The sequence below is a fragment of the Neopelma chrysocephalum genome, unplaced genomic scaffold (genome assembly GCF_003984885.1).
Source record: "Neopelma chrysocephalum unplaced genomic scaffold, ASM398488v2 Primary Assembly neopelma1_102, whole genome shotgun sequence".
Lineage (NCBI taxonomy): Eukaryota > Metazoa > Chordata > Aves > Passeriformes > Pipridae > Neopelma > Neopelma chrysocephalum.
Genome location: NW_020897765.1, coordinates 2,412,998 through 2,431,285, shown reverse-complemented (window position 1 = coordinate 2,431,285; position 18,288 = coordinate 2,412,998). Strand labels below are relative to the sequence as shown.

The 18,288-nt window shown below is 39.1% G+C and overlaps 1 protein-coding gene across 2 annotated transcripts in view; it reads right to left on the bottom strand.

Moving 5' to 3' along the window:
• The window catches only part of NEBL (nebulette), a 253,341-nt gene extending 237,473 nt beyond the window's left edge, over nucleotides 1–15,868 (bottom strand). The window contains exons 1-2 of one of the 2 annotated variants that reach the window (XM_027695573.1): nucleotides 15,515–15,868; nucleotides 14,416–14,510 (exon numbers count right to left, since the gene is read on the bottom strand). In XM_027695573.1, the coding sequence (XP_027551374.1) occupies nucleotides 14,416–14,510; nucleotides 15,515–15,583 (164 nt within the window). In that variant the 5' untranslated portion in view covers nucleotides 15,584–15,868. The remainder of the gene's footprint in view (nucleotides 1–14,415; nucleotides 14,511–15,514) is intronic. The other variant, XM_027695575.1, reaches the window with a different exon arrangement.
• Nucleotides 15,869–18,288: the final 2,420 nt, after the last annotated feature.

The window sequence follows — 18,288 nt, the reverse complement described above, 5'->3', positions numbered from 1 at the left end:
CACAGCAAGGAGAATCATTTAACAACCTGTGTGGATAGAGCAGAAGGGAAAACTTGCCAGCTTTATTCAATCATGGCTTTTAAGTTCTTCTGCCTGTTTTAAACATTTAAAGAACATTTAATATCTGTAGAGCCCTTTCCATTCTAGATTCTCCTGCAGTGACAACTTAGTCCATACCCCAGCCTTCCTGGAATGTCACTTTTCTGTACCTCCCCTCTTTCACCCGGAGTGCACTTTAATATACCACTGCTTTGTGCCAGTGGTACTGTGCAGTAAGTACTTCTCTCCCCACTGCCTTACATATTCCTTGTCTTACAGAAGTGGTTATAAGTCTTAATATTTTCTGTCAGTCAAAATATAAATTAATGACATAATCCACTATCCTAATGTGTACATCTTCTTGTAAGGTCAATAAAAGCTGCTCTACTTATAGCACAAATGAAATCAAATCACAGGACATTCCACTGAGCATGTCTCTCCTGCTGGGAAAAGGTGACAAATTGAACATTGAAGAAAGTACAAAAGGCTGTATTTCTTGATTCCTTCCACTGAGAAAACAGAATGTAGAATAGGTAGTGGTGTACTTCAATTATTTTTTTCTATTACTTTTCAGACATACCATCTACACTACTGTTTTCCCGTCATAAGCAAAGCTTAGGAGATACAAGCAACAGTTCTAAGATGACTATTTGCAACCCCATCTAAAAAGCACCTTTAACTTTTGAAAGGTCTCCCTCAATGTAGTGTCTGAAAAAGAAAAGCCACCACCATACTACAGTTCACAAGGTATTTCTGAGTATCTAATTCTTTCAAACTTCCTTCACTACTCTACACTTAAGACAAGGCTGTTTCAGTCAATTGTCCTCACTTTTACTGGTCAGTCCTCAAAATAGTGTTCCAGGACATGAATTCTAGCCCCCCATCAGAGATATGTACTGTTTTATAATACTTTGGCCCACTGCCTTTATATAAATAACATCCCCTGGGTAAAAAGTATTCAACTATGACAATAACAGGCACTCCACAAACAAATTATATAATTGGGGATAGTGTTCTTCAAGTGTTTCACTTTTAAAATGACAGTACAAATGACATTCTGATTCTGAGGGATCTTTTCCTTTTTTGTGTTCAGTGCATTCCTATTTTTAGGTCTGATTTTTTATGGGAACAGCAAGTATTTTCTGCTTTTCACCCACCTCTATTGCAAGGCTAACACAGATGAGATGAATTCCTATGGATCAACAGAATTGTTTATGAAGCTCTACTTAGCACAGCCTTCATGAACATTGTGGCATATGGAAAAATCTTTTCAGCTCAGATGCATATTTCTAACATTACCCACTGGTTTCGTATCCAGCGTCTTCCACATACTAAAAGGTGTGATTAAGCTTCCCCTATTCAAAAATAATCCCATCGCTTCTTTTGGGAAATTGATAGTTCCTTGACTATTTGTAGACTTCTAAATGCTTTAGCTTTCCCGGCTCTTGCCCATCTACTACTTAATTTACTATGACCGAAACTGATGATTTTTTAGTATAGTTGCTTGATAGCAGATAAGAAAATGGTGACATGAAGGCTTCCAGTGCTGTTCATTTCTTTAAGGAAAATGCCAGATTATTTTTTTTACCTTATTTTGCTTTAGAAAAATAACTTCTGAAAATTAACATAAGCATTCTCACAAGTTACACTATGACAGAAAAAAATCTGTTAGACAATTTACTGTTAAATTGTCTCACTGACCTTAACTGCCCAAAAAACAAAAGTTACGAGCAATATATGTACTGAAATGACCAATAGAGTTCTTTCCAGAATAAACATGTTTCAAATAATATGCAATAAGGGTGGGGAAACAATACCTTTTTTATTGGGTTTTTTTAGCATTTACAGGTGTATTTTTCAAATCTAGAATTTTTTAAAAATTGGTTCATGTGAAAGTAGGCATGCATATAGTTGTGAGGAAAAGTAGAGGAACCATTTTAACCTTAACTTTCACAGTTGCTATGCAGTTATGTTGCAAAGGAAGATGTACAAAGACATTACTGGTCATGTTACTCTGAAAAAACAACAAAGTACCAAGGAGACAATTTAAAATCTCCCTAACTGTAAAACTCTAAATTAAAACTATCAGGATACTAGTCAGAGCAGTATCTTTCTTTTTATTTTATATATGGGACATAGAGACATAGATGTTCCTGGTAACATAACATAAATTTACATTAGTCTGTATCTTTGGTAAGAAAAAACAACTGTGCAAATAAGAGAGTATCTTTTCTCTTAAAAGTTTCTCTCAAAAACATATAGCAGAGGAACCATCATTCATGGAATAAAATATGTTTCTTACAAATTTTTAATAACTTTATGCTTAAAGTCTCTACTCTAGCAATATATTCATCATACATGTGATTACAGGAGACATCAAGTTCCAAATGTCACTTAGTTTATAAGACTAAGTTTTATTCTGCAACTTTGGTCTTTGCAAGACCAAAAACTTCTGCTGATACACTATCAGTTCTAGACCTTGAGACAAAACCTTCTAGAAAAATCATACAAGAACCACAAACCATAGAAGGTAAAGAATACAATTCAAAATAATGTAGATCTATATTTAAATACTTTATAAGCATTTTAACAGTCTTGGGATTGTTTGGAGTTAACTACACCCAAGTTCATGACTTTCCTTTCCAGGGCAATATTCAATACACTTGTTGTGGATAGTCTGTCTAACACACTGCTTGATATATTATAAAAGTAATGGCAACTGGACCCAAAAAGCTAATTGAAGTCTATATAAAAAAGAAACAACACAGTTGTTAATAAAGCTCTAATAAAATTAGAATAACATATGCTTAATAAGAAGAAAATAAAAAATGGAGACTGCAACAGTTATAAAGTCTGTGTGTTAAAGTGCTCCACAAGGCCACCACCACTACAAACTTCTTTTAAACTTCCTCCCACACCTCAGGAAGCAGCAGAACTTCTCACATCCGGTTGCATGAATACAAAAACCATTCTTTATATCACATGACTGAGAAAGAAATATCCTTTTCTGAGAAGAATTGTGATCAAAATTTTCTTCAAAGAGAACATTTTCTCTTAAAATGACTATTCTTCACAAGTTATAGTAAAGAACCCCAACTATATTACAAATCTATGTTCTTGAAAATAATATATTTTATCTCCTTCCACATTCATAGGTTCTTACTTGTAAATTGTCTTCATAACACTAAATGTAATGTACAACTAAAATAAAATTAATATCTGTAATAAATACAGATAATATTTTGATGTTTTCATAAAAGTTGTTTTGGCAAAATACATGTAAACAAAATAAGCTTAACTGACAAAACTAAATGCTCTGTCCCTGAAAGCATTGATACTATAAAACCAACACAGATAAAATACTGATTCCTACAAAAAAAAAAAAAAAAAGTTGAAACTTGTAAATTCATGTAAAACATCTCCTAGTAAGAAAAAAAAATATAACTGGGACAAAACTAATTAGTATTAATTATTACTATGAAACTACTTATTCATCTACTAGACTATCAAGTTTAAGTATCTGTTATAAGTCTGTTACTGAACGTCCAGCTCTGATTTCTTTGGTATAAGCTGTTATTGTTACTATTAACTGCATGTATTAGTATCTGTTATCCCAGTTGTGAAGTACTGTCTTATTGTAGCAGCCTTTCTGAAGATACACATCAAAGAGACTCTTAAACATTTACACGATACCAAAGATTTATACAATAGTGTCACAAGGGAGACACACCTGTCTCTCACACCATGGGCAGCGGTCACAGCACATCAGATGCTGAATTACTGACACACCTGAGGCCTGCAACGGAGAACAGAAACCTGCTGTGGAGATCTGACACAAAACAGCCCAGTGGCTTTGCCAATGCAGAAGGAAAAACAGCAGAATAAAACAAAAGGGCCTGTTTGCTCACCAAACTCAGTCCGTCAGAGCCTATGTCTCCAAGCAGAACAGAAGTGAAAAAAGAAAGCTATGAAAAAAGAAGAGCTGCCATTCTCCTCTGGGTGAAATAAGTAATTAGATAAAAACAACCACTTTTACCCTGTTTCCTTCAACTTCTAAAAGCACATTACAATATCCTTCACATCCATACCCAGCCTGACAAGCTTAAATTTTCCTTTTTTTAATATATTGCATACACAGTATTATTCTGTACAGGAGACATAATCTCTCATTGCCTTTAGGGCAGTAAGAGAAACTGTTGCTGCTGACCCAAATGAGGTTTAAAACAGCAGTAGTAGCATGGTCATGAAAGTTAAGCATTTAATCAGTATAAGAAATTGAATGCTACTCTTTCAAGTTTCAGCTCCACAAAGACAAGAGTCACCCTGAAAGAAGGTCATTAACACAAAGAGGAATTAATACAAGGCGTGACCAGCTTGTATTCAGACTTTAGAATCTTTCCAAACTTCCTGAAGTAACTAGCAGAGAAAGCCCTATTTATAAAGAATTATTAGGTTTTTCAATTTTTACAAAAATATCCTTAGGTACTGAAGCAGTTTAGTAGCCTACAGAACCAGACGGTCTGTTACTTTTCAAGACAAACTCCAAAGGTAAATCTTTGCCTATGCTGAGTTGCTCATAATTCATAAATGCCAAAGTTTAACAGTGGCAATTTAAATTATCACTGCTCAAAAGAATATCCATTTTCATCTCATTGGGAAAAAAAAAAAAAAGAAAGTTTACAATCTACCCTTACTTGAATTAGACTATCAGAAAAAGTAATCATATGTGCTGTTCTCATTTTCACATGACTCTCACTGCACTTCTTAGTTTCCCCTCGAGCTTTTCACCTTCCTAGGGACATTAATTTGGTAGCCTAGCTCAGTGAACAGAAATATTTTTCAGCGGGCATAAAATTGAGAAACTATTTTTTTCCAATTGTTATTATATTACTCATTAATTCATAACTTCATAACAATCACTTCACTGCAAGTTCCTTAAAGCAGGATGAAGTCTTCAGTACCTGCAGTGGCAATAAACCAGATCACATTTCATATAACAAAAATATGTCCTATTCTGAATATTCATTTACCAGTAAAATAATGATAGAATTAATGGAACTCAGACTGAGCAAATATTCTGTGGCTGCATGGAGAAGAATTTCGTGGAGCACACTGACCATTAACTCAATCCAAGCTCATCTACTTGGTCTTCCTTTTTCTTCCAGCTTCTTCCACTCTTGTTAATAAGGATTTCCAGCATTCCTGACACAACTATAATAGAAGCCACACAACAGTATAAATAGTGAGGTATCTGGGAATGTCTGTTTAATCTCCCTTATGACCTTCAGATCAAAATAAGCCAAAAGCTCATGACATGATTCACCATGATAGCAGCCCATTACTAATCAAATACTCAAAAGTGCAACCATTTCAGAAATATAGTCTGCCATTGCTAAACTGAAAAGTTCAACAAACATTTTTATAAATTATTTCTCTTTTCCATCTATCCTTGCTTTCTCTGCATGCATACTCTTCTTTCCCCTTATGTAAGCAGACACATCATCAGTGTTAAGTTTCTCATAATTTCTCTCATTTACTAGAGGTGTCAATTCATTTCACATATTTCAGAAAATACTGTTCTTCTAAACAGATATATGTTGATACTTTTCTCCCTCCAGACTGGTTTTCCCTTTCTCCATTCCTCCTAACAATGTTGTGCTGATGCAACAGTGTTTAAACAATTTATGCTAATAACTGCTGTAACAAACTTCATCTCTGTTTTCTGATAGCCTGATAAATTCCTATCAACTACTTCAAAATGTAACTCTTAAACCCTCCTATGTTATAGCAAAATTTATATCAAATACATCTAGATAATATTTTTTGAACCAAGATTCTTCCAACAGGCACTCCTTTCTTTACTCAACCCCCCATCAATATCATTTTTCTACTACCCATCAAATACATACATCAACAGAGGCACTAACATCACTCCATCAAACACAAACAGCAGCTTCAGAATAATAACCCCAAGTCTTCTAGGATGCTTTGGTTTTTGACATATATATTTTCAGGCAGGTTCTTTAAAACATGTACTGCCACCTCCCTTACATCAACACACCAAGCGTGCTGCAAGTTCTAACTCTGTCAATCATCACCCAGTCAACCACTTACTGAGCACTTCTGCTGCTAGAAATCTTCATACTGGCCCCTTTTCTTTCTGTATTACTGGCAAATCCAGTCCGAAACCTCTTCCCTCTTCCATTTGCAGATTCACACAACCAGTGCTATGCAACCCTACTGTGTTGAACGTATGCCACCACTCTACACTGTTCAGCAGAAACAGTCCATGCTTTTTTATTTAGGCAATTTATTTCCTTGTACCACTTTTCCCCTCCACAAACTTAGACACTCACATTTTAGTTGTCTGAAATTAGCATCCTTTTTCTTTTAAATCTTTCCCTAAGTATTTCTATTTATAAGTTTTCTTATTTCAAAAGGAATTGCATTACAAGTATTGAATTCTTCCAGAGTCAAAACTGGAACAGAACAAAACAAAAACAGCTATTACCACTTAGTTTGCCAAGTTAAAAAAAATACCTGAGGTATAATTAACTAAATTAAAATGCAGCACAACTTTATTTTTAAATCTGTGAAACTGGCATTACACCAATACACCTGTGTGAAAAATTCTGCCATTTAGAGAGGCAGAACATGATGGACTACCTCCAAACATTTGCTCTCCTAAGGGGGGAAAAAAACTAGTGTGAATTTTTGAAACTGTGAAGCATGGACGAAACTTACCCAGTATTCATACAGATTTTAAGAAATCCTCCTTAAAGAGTAGCTATGCACTTCCCAGAAAAGCCTTTGCAATATATGCCTAAATGACTACTGGCCAAATTACAATTAGTTTTTCATTTTTAAAACTAAGCTCTGTAGTCTACTCTCAAGTGTGACACTGATCACACATTTTTATGCCCTTCTCATATTAAGATGTTATGGGATCAGCTATCATCACACAATTGCAGTACAGCCAAGAACAGGAGGATGGGAAATAGGAGAGACAGGGGGAGGAGGAAATATGAGAGACTAAAAATTCTGCACTAGTCATCATTCAGACTTTTCCCCCTAGTACAAATAAAAGTTACAGAGGCATCACGAAGAGAAAGCAAAGGAAAACAGCTTGGTCAACTCTGATGCAACATCAACTCCAACATCATAAGACAGAGGAAGGCAAAGAGAGAAGAAATGGACTGAGCTGCAAATCAAGGAGAATTAACTTGTTTTTTAAACAGTTGCAATATGAGATTACATAACTAGAGGCAGCATGAACTGGCTGGTGTCATTTATGTTGAGGTAGACCAGTTATTCAACAAGTACTTCACTCACCTCTTCCTACAGCAAACTTTTCCCTTAGAGTCCTGCCTATCATCTCCTTTTCAAAGAACCTCAACTTCACACAGCCTAACACTGCCCTCAGTGTAACTTCTACAATCTCTAAATTTAGCAGGGCTTCTATAAGCACCCCACAATATTCAAAATTACAAAAATAAGATTAACTGATCACTCAGCCAAGATTGTGCATTGTCTGGATAATTACAGTAAGCTTCCATTGCTATTATATGTAAATAGAAAAACATGCTTCTTGACACTGAGCTGACAGACATGATGTGTCATTCTCTACTGGCATCACCGACTATGAAAATTCAAAATTATATGAAAGACTGCAACATACATTTATTTTCCTTCAAGCTTTATAAAGTATATAGTCAGCAGGTTTATTTGCTATCAACACTAGCAGAACTGCACAGAACTTCATATTCAGCCAGGTGAAAATACTTTTCTTAAGTTCTTTGGCAAACATGATGGGAATTTCTATTGTTTAGAACATTTGAAACCCCAAACAGTAAAATCACAAAGCTATTATCAAAACATACCATCAAGATTTCACAGGCTTGCTACAACTGGTTATTACCTGTTCCAAAGCTCAAGCCATGCAATGCAAATAAGTAAAAGATTTGGAATCACAAAATTCATCTATTGTTCTGTTGCCTAAATATTTTAGTAAGTATAATGAAATAAAATTCATCAGTCTTTAAGACTGAGTACAGAAAGTAACAGCCAGTAACAGAAATAGTAAGAAAAATCAAGATTATCCTGAGCATCAACAGTGACTAAAAGACTAGCAAGCAAAGAAAAACCCAACTATTGAAATTGTATCTCAGTAAACATAGTCCCCTGAGAATACATGTGCAGTATATGCTATGACTACAGGTGCTGAGGATATGCACATGTTCTTCCTTGGAAAAACTATCCACTGTCTACAATGACCAATGATCACACATATTAAAAACACATATTTACTTGAGTGAATAACATAACCTGGCAACAGATCAGGATTCCACACAGGAAAGATTTCTATGTTTAGTGCAGTCTTCAATAAAGTAAAATAAAATGTATTATATTGACTTGCATATTTTCCATTTACTTGTCCTAGCAACATCCTAAGTAATACTAAATTGTAACTGTCCCTTTGAAGCAGCAACATGAGGGCAACAACAATATTTTACCAACAGGTAAAATATTAAAATGAGAATTCCAAACACAGACTATACTCACGTCAGTGACCAGACATGACAGAACCGGCTTAATGCAATGTGAGATATCGCCTGCTCTGAGAGAAAATGGTAACAACTTAACTCCCTTGGGGCAGTTTTTCTACTCCACTTGGACCAGCAGGGAAGCAGGCTGGCTGCACCTAAGCTGTAGGATTCCACGGTGCTCTCCACAGCTTGCAGCGATGCAAACCAAGGGACCTGTTGGAGCTCACAGAGTCCTCTCCCTGCACATCCACAATGCATGTAAGGTGTCATATGCAGATCTTGACCAAACATGAACTCAGGGCATGGCCAACTGAACTTGTTGATATAGAACCTGAGAAATGGGTTTGCACCCTATTAATCAGATGCTGTCGCAGCAATAAAAAACAGCCCAACTCTTTCAAAATCTGAGTGTCAGTGATGATTATTCTTTAGTAACTGCTTTGCAACTAACTACCATCTGCCTCATGCACGGTATTCAGCAACTCTGACAAAGTGTTCTTGTGTGCCTTCTTGAAAGAGTTCGAAGATATGCATCAAACACCTTGCAGAGACTCAAATATTCTGCCTAAGAGGCTCCTTCAATTGTTCTAGTAAATAGGCTCAGCCTCTTGTCCTACTTTCCTTTTCATTACTGGATACCAACAATATTAATTTGGGCTGAATACTCAACTAACCAAGTAAGACACCGTGGCATTGAGCAGCAGGAATGTACATTTCCTCTACTTGTAGCTGCCCCTTATATTTAAGCAGAGTTGGCATAAATATCCACGATTACTCTATCTCACAATTTTACTTTATTTCTCACACAGAACTCAATGCTTGATCTAGCACTCCATAAATAGGGAGAGAAGATAAAGTGCTTCTCTCATTCATCACTGCTCACTACAGAAGGAAAGGCTGCATCAGACCACAGTGGTACACATTGCTCCCAGTACCCTTCCAGGCCTTCAGCTAGCAACCTGGGTGATGAAATGAAGATTACACTTATTAAATTTACAATGTGCTTACAGGCTTTCTGGTGGGAGGGTTGACAGGTTGATAGGAGGGGGCTGTAAGCACATTACAGAACAAAATTAGAATACAAAATGAATTTGACAAATTGGAGAAGCAGCCTGGGGAAAAATGGAGATTTAGTTCAATGAGAACCAAGTGGGAGATTCTGTGCTTAGCCAAGAACAATTAACTGCTCAGATAATGGATAATAACAACTGTTGAGGTTGCAATTCTGCATAAAAACACAGCCCACAACAATCTAAATATGACTTAACAATAGTTTGTGCTTTACAAAAAAAAAAAAAGAAGGCAAAGACAGGGACTTAGGAGAAAAATTCGATACATATATACACACACACACTTTGGGTATAATGGAAGGTAAAGAAAAAAGAATTAACAGAAAATACAATTCATAAGGATAGAGTTAGAGCTGTTTTGTTTAAAGAAAAGATTGCTGAGAAGAGACAAATATTTTCAAATACTGGATGGGATGCTGAAAAAGAAATAACGGAATTAAAAGACATAGGTGTATTTGGCTCTGCGTGGAGATCCTTACCAGCTGTTTTTCTAGTGATTCTGTTATTTGCAGTACTCATTTAATATTACATCCCAAGAGGAAAGTCTTCAATACATAAAGTTAATAAAGTGATAAAATGCAAATCCTTGCCTTCTAGGAAGGTTTGCAAGGGAATTTCTGGGTTGGTTGTTCTTATAAGAATAAACGTTTTGGGTTGACCTATATAATAGCTTAATTTTTATCAAATCTGATGACCAAAAAAAGCTGAAAAGACCAAAATAAGAAAAAAAAAAGAAGAAAAAACCTCACATATAACTGGCTGTAAGGTTAACCACACCATAAAAAAATCTTCCTCCTCAACCCAAACTTAGTGTTATCCTTTTACACTAAATAAGTTGTTGTTCAGTAACAGTTGAAGATGAAGAATTTTAAAACAAAAGCCTGTTTACTATGTGCAGTCTCTTTACTGCATCACTTAGAAGTCGCTCCATCAGATTTCAGGGCTGTTCTTGCTTCTTCTTACCTACTCATTTTCTTTCTTCCTGACATATTTAAATTGAGAAATAACCACCTGATGAAATCAATACTGAAAAATATGATAATGCTAGCTATTTTTAGTAAGAATAATATCATCACATTCCTAGTCACCATATAGAAGTTTTCTGATTGGTAGAAAAAAAACTCACTCATGTTTCACAGTTAAAATCAAACTTCTATATCTAAGTTCGACTTTCAGGACAATGGATTCCATTTAATGGCCACATTCATCCATTAATTAAAAGCAACTGCTTCCACTTTCCAGCACATCTGACTATCCAGAAAGTTGTACCATGTTCTTACCATTTCCAAGCTGGCATAAAATAACTTTGATATTTTTATCCTTCTCCTATAGTAACTAACATTGAAACTGTAGTACAATTCTTCTGACAACATCACAATATTTCAAATGTAATTGCATATCTATTTCTTACTGGCACAAGTTAAAAAGAAATTAAATCTAGAAAAAAATAAAGTGGTGATGATTTTTCTTTATGTCAATAATCCACACTAAGACTGATGACAGTAGATTTAAATTTTAAGTTATGTAATCATTCCATATGGTGAACATCATAAATAAAAACTTGAATGAAGCTGTATGCAGGCAATTAGCAACATTTTAGATATTAAATATTTCAGAATAATTTATTGCAATAGTGAGGTTGTTTGCCTTTGGCAATAGGGTATACCAGGTCTGCAGAAGCTTAAACTAATAGGTTTTGCAGAAGTTAAAAAGTACATCTCTGTTGGATGTGTTCACACATGCAGGAAGTCTGTTTGCATCAGCAGGTACAGCTAATGCAGAGAGCACATTCCAAAAATATGCATTTCAGCTTCTACATTTTGCATAAAACGTAGCCTTGTGTTTTGCTCTAGTGAATCTGTCAGAGAAGTATTTAAATGAATATCCACAAGAATAAGTGACCGTATAATCATCCTACATGATTCAATCATTTAACAAGCTTGAGAACTAGTACACAGATGGTTAGTTGCCAAAATGCCATTCCTTTCCTTGCATCATCTTGGTTATTTGCAGCTGGAAAGAATCAGCTCTGATTTTGCAAATAATATAAATATCAACAACTTTTCTTCTTATCATTTCCATATATATTAATCAAGTATTTAATAATCTCTATCTGCAGATACTAAAGTGGAATAGGGGGTCAGATTTGTATCAAAGCCACTGTGATTTGATACGAAGACATGTTAATTGTCTTAACCTTTCTTTTACTACTTTTATGCACATTCAGAGAGACAAAGAATGGCTCTTTCACCTGTTTCAGGCAATGCATAGTACCTGGCTGAACTGCAAAACTGTAAAACTTGTCCTTATAAGAAACTAACTACGGCTTCTCAAACTATTAAACAGCTTCATGGTATTCCTCTCCCATTCAAATTAGTGCATGCTTCTTCACTTTTATCTGCAAATTACACTCTTGTTGATGGATGGCCTCAATAAACAGTTTAACAGTAATTGCTCTTTGTCAAGTGTAGATGTTTGTATGAGTAAATTTACATTCTTTTCTTCAGAGGTTTTCCGATCAAGCAGCATTTAACATGAAATGGATTTGCCTCTTACTAATGAAAACTGGATAAGACACATCATAATTTCAAATACTGTAATGGTGTCTTCCTTGCAAATTAGTAACTTTTGAGATGCAAGAGGTCTTTGTCAAAATTTAAATCAACTGCATTTTCAAAATACTGTTTTCCAAAAGTATCTCTCCTTTGAAGAATATTAAAGGTTATTGAAACCGCAAGGCACGCATTAGTCTTCCCTTCATGGTTCCACAGAATACTTGAAATCATTTAGATTATATGATTAAAGTTTCCCTTTAAAAGAGGGAGGGGAAAAAACCCACCAAACTTAGGTTTACTAAAAGTTAAGAACAATGTTATGCACATTGTTGATATTACACATTACATTTTGTCTCTTCTTTAAGAGACGAAATCCCAGTTCTTTCATAGTTTTACATTGTTTCTTCCCATTTCATACATCGGGTTTGAGAGACATGTCAAGGCTAGAGATTATTTTTTCAAGGATCACTATTACAAAGCTCATTAAAGCAACTTCCAGAAGAATAGCATCTGAATGGTACATGACATGCATCATCCTTACTCCCCCTCATCCACCAAGAGAAGGACATGCCGAATGCCATAACTACATATATGAAAAACTCTCCTGTAACACAAGTTAAATATGCACAGCATGGAAACCCCAACACATTAGCATGGAGGAGACTTTGTAAACATACAGTGTTATTAAGTAAGTAAGTATCTAATTACATAGGAAAGATCAAGCAACCAAAGTATCATCACCGAAATTTAACCACAAAAATATAGGTAAAAGAAACCTATCAGAGTTTTAATCACTGCAAAGGATGTAAGCCTGTACTTCAACTAAATTAGTACCATAAGTAGAGTCCCATCTAGGACTAATACTCAAGGTTAGTCTCAACTTGTAGCACATCACCTGTTGAAGCAGGACTCTTCCTTCCTACACAGCTTTCTCTACAGCAGGTGACACTGGCAACAGACCACATTTTGTTACAAGAGGTCTAATGTCACCCTCATACACTGTGAGAGCACTTCAAGGAAAGCTAGAAACGTAAGTAACTCCATATGCTCCTAAAGCAATCTAAGTACAACTGTGCACACTGAAACAAGTGTTTCAAGTTTTGGCAGCATAGCAGATTTAGAACAAAACTCGTATTTTCGACACTGACTGGCTTCAGTTTTAGCCTGGAAGAAATAAACATATGCTGTTGAATTTTTCTGTTATGGCCAGCCATAGACTGTCTACTTCAACATCAAACAAATATTTTAAGATGAGTAGAGGAGAATATTTCTGAAAAAAAATACAACATACTTATAGCTTCAAAACTCTGTCTCTTAAAATACGTTTTAAGTAGGTAAAGGTGAAAATAATAATGATATACAAATAACATATAAGATCAAACTTGATTCCAAATCTTGAGAAATTTCCTTCTAAAAAAGCATATTATAACAGTTTATAAAGATTAAAACTTAATACTGAAATGCAATTAGCAAATCTTAGGAGCATGGTACAAAGAACAATAAGCAACTTTTTTCTACATGTACCAAAATGCTCTTCTGCAGTATTTTCAAGCCAAGTATCAAAGAACTCTTCAAAATCCACACGACAACAAAATCTAAAACTTGAATGCAACATGATTATACTAGAGTATAATCAAACCAAAATTAATCTATTTTCTTTATTAAAATCCAAGAGACTAGCAAAACACAAAACAGCATGAAGTACTAGAAGCAAGGATTTTGTAAATATCTAGCTTACAAATCTAAGATATGTGAACATAGCAGTTTTAAAAATAGGCTGCCACGATCTCTAACATGATACTGTCTCTGGTAAACTACGCAAGCGAGATGCACTTTGTTTTCTTATTACAAAATGCTGATCAGGTCCATAACCCTGAATAGAGAGCAGCATAATGGACAACTGTAATCCAGCGTGCCAATAACGAATGTAACAAGAGTCAGCACCAGATCCAACACTTTCTGGGAGGAAAGGACCTGTATCCTGAGATCGGATATTAAAGCACTGTCTAAACACATCATAATCAAAGATTTTCATCTTCTATCACAAGTAGAATACTCCATCTGAAAAGATCCTAAACTGCTCTAGACTGCACTGCACTCTCTAGATTAAGTTTTTACAGCACAACAATACCTACTTGACAATACCCATAGCCAGGTTTTCTTTTCATGTGCATTTCTGCAAGACTTGACATTTACAATACTTACGCATTGCAATAAGGTTTCTTTTCATATCCTTTGTAGTTATTCATGTTCAGAGCCATTTTGCAAACTTCACAGTGGAAACATCCTTTATGCCAGTACTGTAAATAAATGTAAAGTAGAATTACTTATGGTACTGATGTTTTGAAAGCTGTGTTAGGGTATGGTAAAGGTAAAAACACAATTACATGCCAATATTTTGGCCATGCATCATAGGTCTCTGTTAACTAAATCAAAAGAATTACTTTCACATCAAGCCAAAGGTACTTCTGAAACACTCTCAGCAATTTAAATTCTTTGGTAAGGTAAATGCCAAGACCTCTGCATACTGACCTTGCCAGAATTATTTTAAAGATAACTGAAGCAGGAGTTTGACGTTTTGCCTCGTTAGAAAAAAAAACTACACCGCTTGCTCAGGATGCAATACTACGAGAATAAAATCACTAACTAATGTGACGGCTGGCTTTTTGGTACGCCGCACAGACACTAAATTTAGCACATAATACGGCATTTTCCTCCGGTGGTTTCTACCGCCTTGCCTTGCCTTTCCGGGGACGCTAATTTGGCGCATCTGTCACAGCCTCGCTGTTTTTATTTACGGAGCGACCGCGCTCGGCGGTAACCAGCATCACCGGGGACACCCCCGCGGGACGGGGCTGCCGCCACCCGGTTGCCCCGGCCCTCGGCCCCACCGAGGCGGACCTGGTGTGCGAAGCAGCCGCCGCCCCCCCAGCTCGGGGAGGCACCGACAACTACAGGGGACCGCCTACAACTTCATCCCTCGGGGGGCAGGGGGGACCGCGGGGTCCTCCGCCGGCCCCGGGCGCCGTCACTGCCGGGCGGGCACAGCAGGGGCGCTCCCGGCCGCTGCGGGCCCCGCTCGCCAAACGCCAGCGCCGTGACACGGCGGCTGCCGCCCGCGGCGGGGGCAGCGCGGATGTCGGCGCAGCGGCGGCCCCTGAGACGCTGCGTTTGCCACCTGCCGGCTCGCCCCGACGCCCCGCCGGCCCGGCCCTTGCCCTGCCCTGCCCGCCCCGCCGGAGCCGCGAGGAGCGGGGCAGGCACGCCCGGGAGGCGCCGTCCCCGCCCGCCAGCGCCCCAGCACCTTGTCCAGGCAGTTGACTTTCTCGGTGGGATAGACCACTTTGCCACAGCGGGCGCACTGGGGGTTCATTTTGCGGCTCCTCTCGGGCTGCGGCTCAGGCGGGCGGCGGCGGCCGACGCTGCGGTGCGGCGGACTGGGCTGGACGGGGCTGCGGGCGGCCGATCTATCATCCCCTGCCCTGGCGGGGACGCCGGGGGGTCCTCAGCGGCTGCGGGCGGGCAAGGAGGTCATCGGCAGCGGCTGTGGAGGAAGCGGCGCTCCAGCTGACTGCGGCTCGGCAGCATGTGCGAGTGGGCGGGCGGGGAGCCGGTGCTGCCGCCCCCGCCCGCTCGCCGCCCGCCCCCGCCGCCTCCCCCGTGTGCCTGCGCGCTCGGTTCCCCGTGCCGCGGGCTGCGTGACTCACGCCGAGCCCCGCGCTGCAGCCGCAAGCCAAGCCAAGCCCACCGGCGCGGCTCGCAGCGAGGGGAGGGCAGAAGGGGAGGGCGAGCCCCGCGCTGCAGCCGCCCCGCGAGGGGATGAGCTGGCGGGGTCGGGGGGCGCCGGCTGCGGCCGCCTCTAGGCGCACCTGCCCGGGGCTCGTTGGGGCGGCGCCGGCTCCGTGTCTCGGCGAGAGGGAGGGAGGGAGGGAGAAGGAGAGCGCGGGGGAGCGGCGGCGCTGGCGGGGCCCAGGGAGCTCAGTCGCTCCCAGAAGTGAGGCCCGAGGCCCGGCAGTGCGCCCGCGGGCACCTGCCGGGCGCGGCTGCGGCCTCCCGCCGGTTCCTCCCGCAGCCCCGCGGACCCTCCAGCGGGTGCGGGGCGTCTGTGCCTTCCCCCAGCTCTGTGTCCCGATGAGATTTCAGGCGCGGTGTTGCCGCCTTGCCATGGCTGAGTCTCGCCGGGTCTCACCAGCGGTCCCGCGGGGCAACCGAGTCGCAGCTAGAATGGCAAATGACGCTCCTCGGAGCAGGCTGTGGGCAGTCATTTCTGACTTGCTCTGCAGCGCTGTGGAGCGGTACAGCAAGAACTCATGCGTTTTTAATTCGCTGAGGACTACTTTACTACCTGGAATATAAACCGCTCTGAGGAAGGCGTTTAAGCCAATGCAGCGCAGCCGTTTCTCAGGGTTTTTTCGGTAGCGCAGCACTCCGTGTGGCGCACAGCAAGGACAAATTCTGCACATACTTGGGCATTATTAAGTAATCAGAATGCAGTCGGCTAAACTGGAATACTTGGCTATAATTCTGCCTTAGCAACCCAACTTTTATGCACTGGCTGTTTAAAGGCCCAGGGAGAAACAGTAATTTCATTGAAATTAATAATATATGTGATTAAATGAGAAACACCTAATCAGGCTTTAAATATTACATGATGGAAGTTGCAAAGTTGCCTCTGCCTCATCTAGACTGAAATATCTGGCACCCAATGAAACTCAATGTTGAGATGCTGGCTGTGCTGCAAGCAACAGGAAAGCAGATTTGCAGGCAGTCCTGAAATGCTTATTGTCTCCTGTGGCTGTCTCGAGCAGCAGCAAATAGACAAACTGCTGACCAGCTCCGTTTCTGTTCCTGCGATCTGCATTCTGGTCTGTTTCAGAGCCAGTGCTAGCAATCTGCAGTTCTCAAAAATCCTGAAGCAGATTTTTTCTTATTATTGTTGTTAGTAACCAAATGAGCTTTGATATGGAATTTAAGATTTGTCTTCTCACTGTTCATCACTGATAAAAGCATGATAATTTTTCACAAATATCTGAAGACCAGTTTGGCCTCAAAGATTTCCCAGACAGAAATAGGTGCACAGCCACCTTGCAGTGCCAATACAGTGAGTCTCATCATCTGCTACCTCTGTGCTGTACAGGTTATCTTACACTTTCTGTTGAGTGGTGTGACTGGCAGTGAACAATGGCTTTCATTCAAGGAACTCTGAATGCTAGGCATCTGAGTATGTTGATAAAGGAAACTTGAGTACATAGTAACTCAATGTTTTCTGCAGGAACTGTCATTTGGGTACCCATCTAAGGTTCCATCTGAGTTGAATTAGGCCCAACACACAGGTAAGCAATCTCTGTCCTGCAAAGGCTACACAATATAGGGGAGCAGCAAGTCAGTAGTAGGAACTGGGGTGGAGACCAATCTAAATTAATCTCAAATAGAAGGCAGTGAATGTTACTTACATAGAAAAAAAAAAGATCTTTCTTAGCTGACTTAATCCTTTCTTGGCTTAGATTCAAGATTCAACCTGATGGCTAGTAGATGAAAAGTCTCTGTAGCCCATTAGAAATAACTAGAGGCATACAGCTCACCCAAACAGCAAGTCTTTGAGATAAAGGCTTGGAAGTTCCAGATTATTAAAATCACAATCAAAGCCTTCTCATGAAGAAAAAAGTCATTTGGATATTATTCTTGGTCTCAATGAAATCTCTCACCTTATCCTTGAAGGGAAAACTTCTATTAACCAAAATACTAACATTAAAAATGGAATAGTAAAATCAATAGGAATATCTGAATCGAGTGTTTTGGCAGTATGAAAACATTCCAATATTTCTCATTGTCTCAGGATCCTTTTATTAATTTTTATTACCTTTCTTCACAAGGGGGAGAAATTAGTGTCTTAATCAGAGTCTTCATTTCCGCAGTACAGATCTCTTTCCTTGTCAGCCACAACTTTTTTCTGCTGCTACTGTAATGAAAAGTAGGTTCTTTTTCTCTATACAAAGCAGCGGGAGAGAAAAATCTACTTCGCTCATGACTTTGAGAACGCAGTGAAATGTTACTCATCAGCAGCCTTTCCTTTTTCTT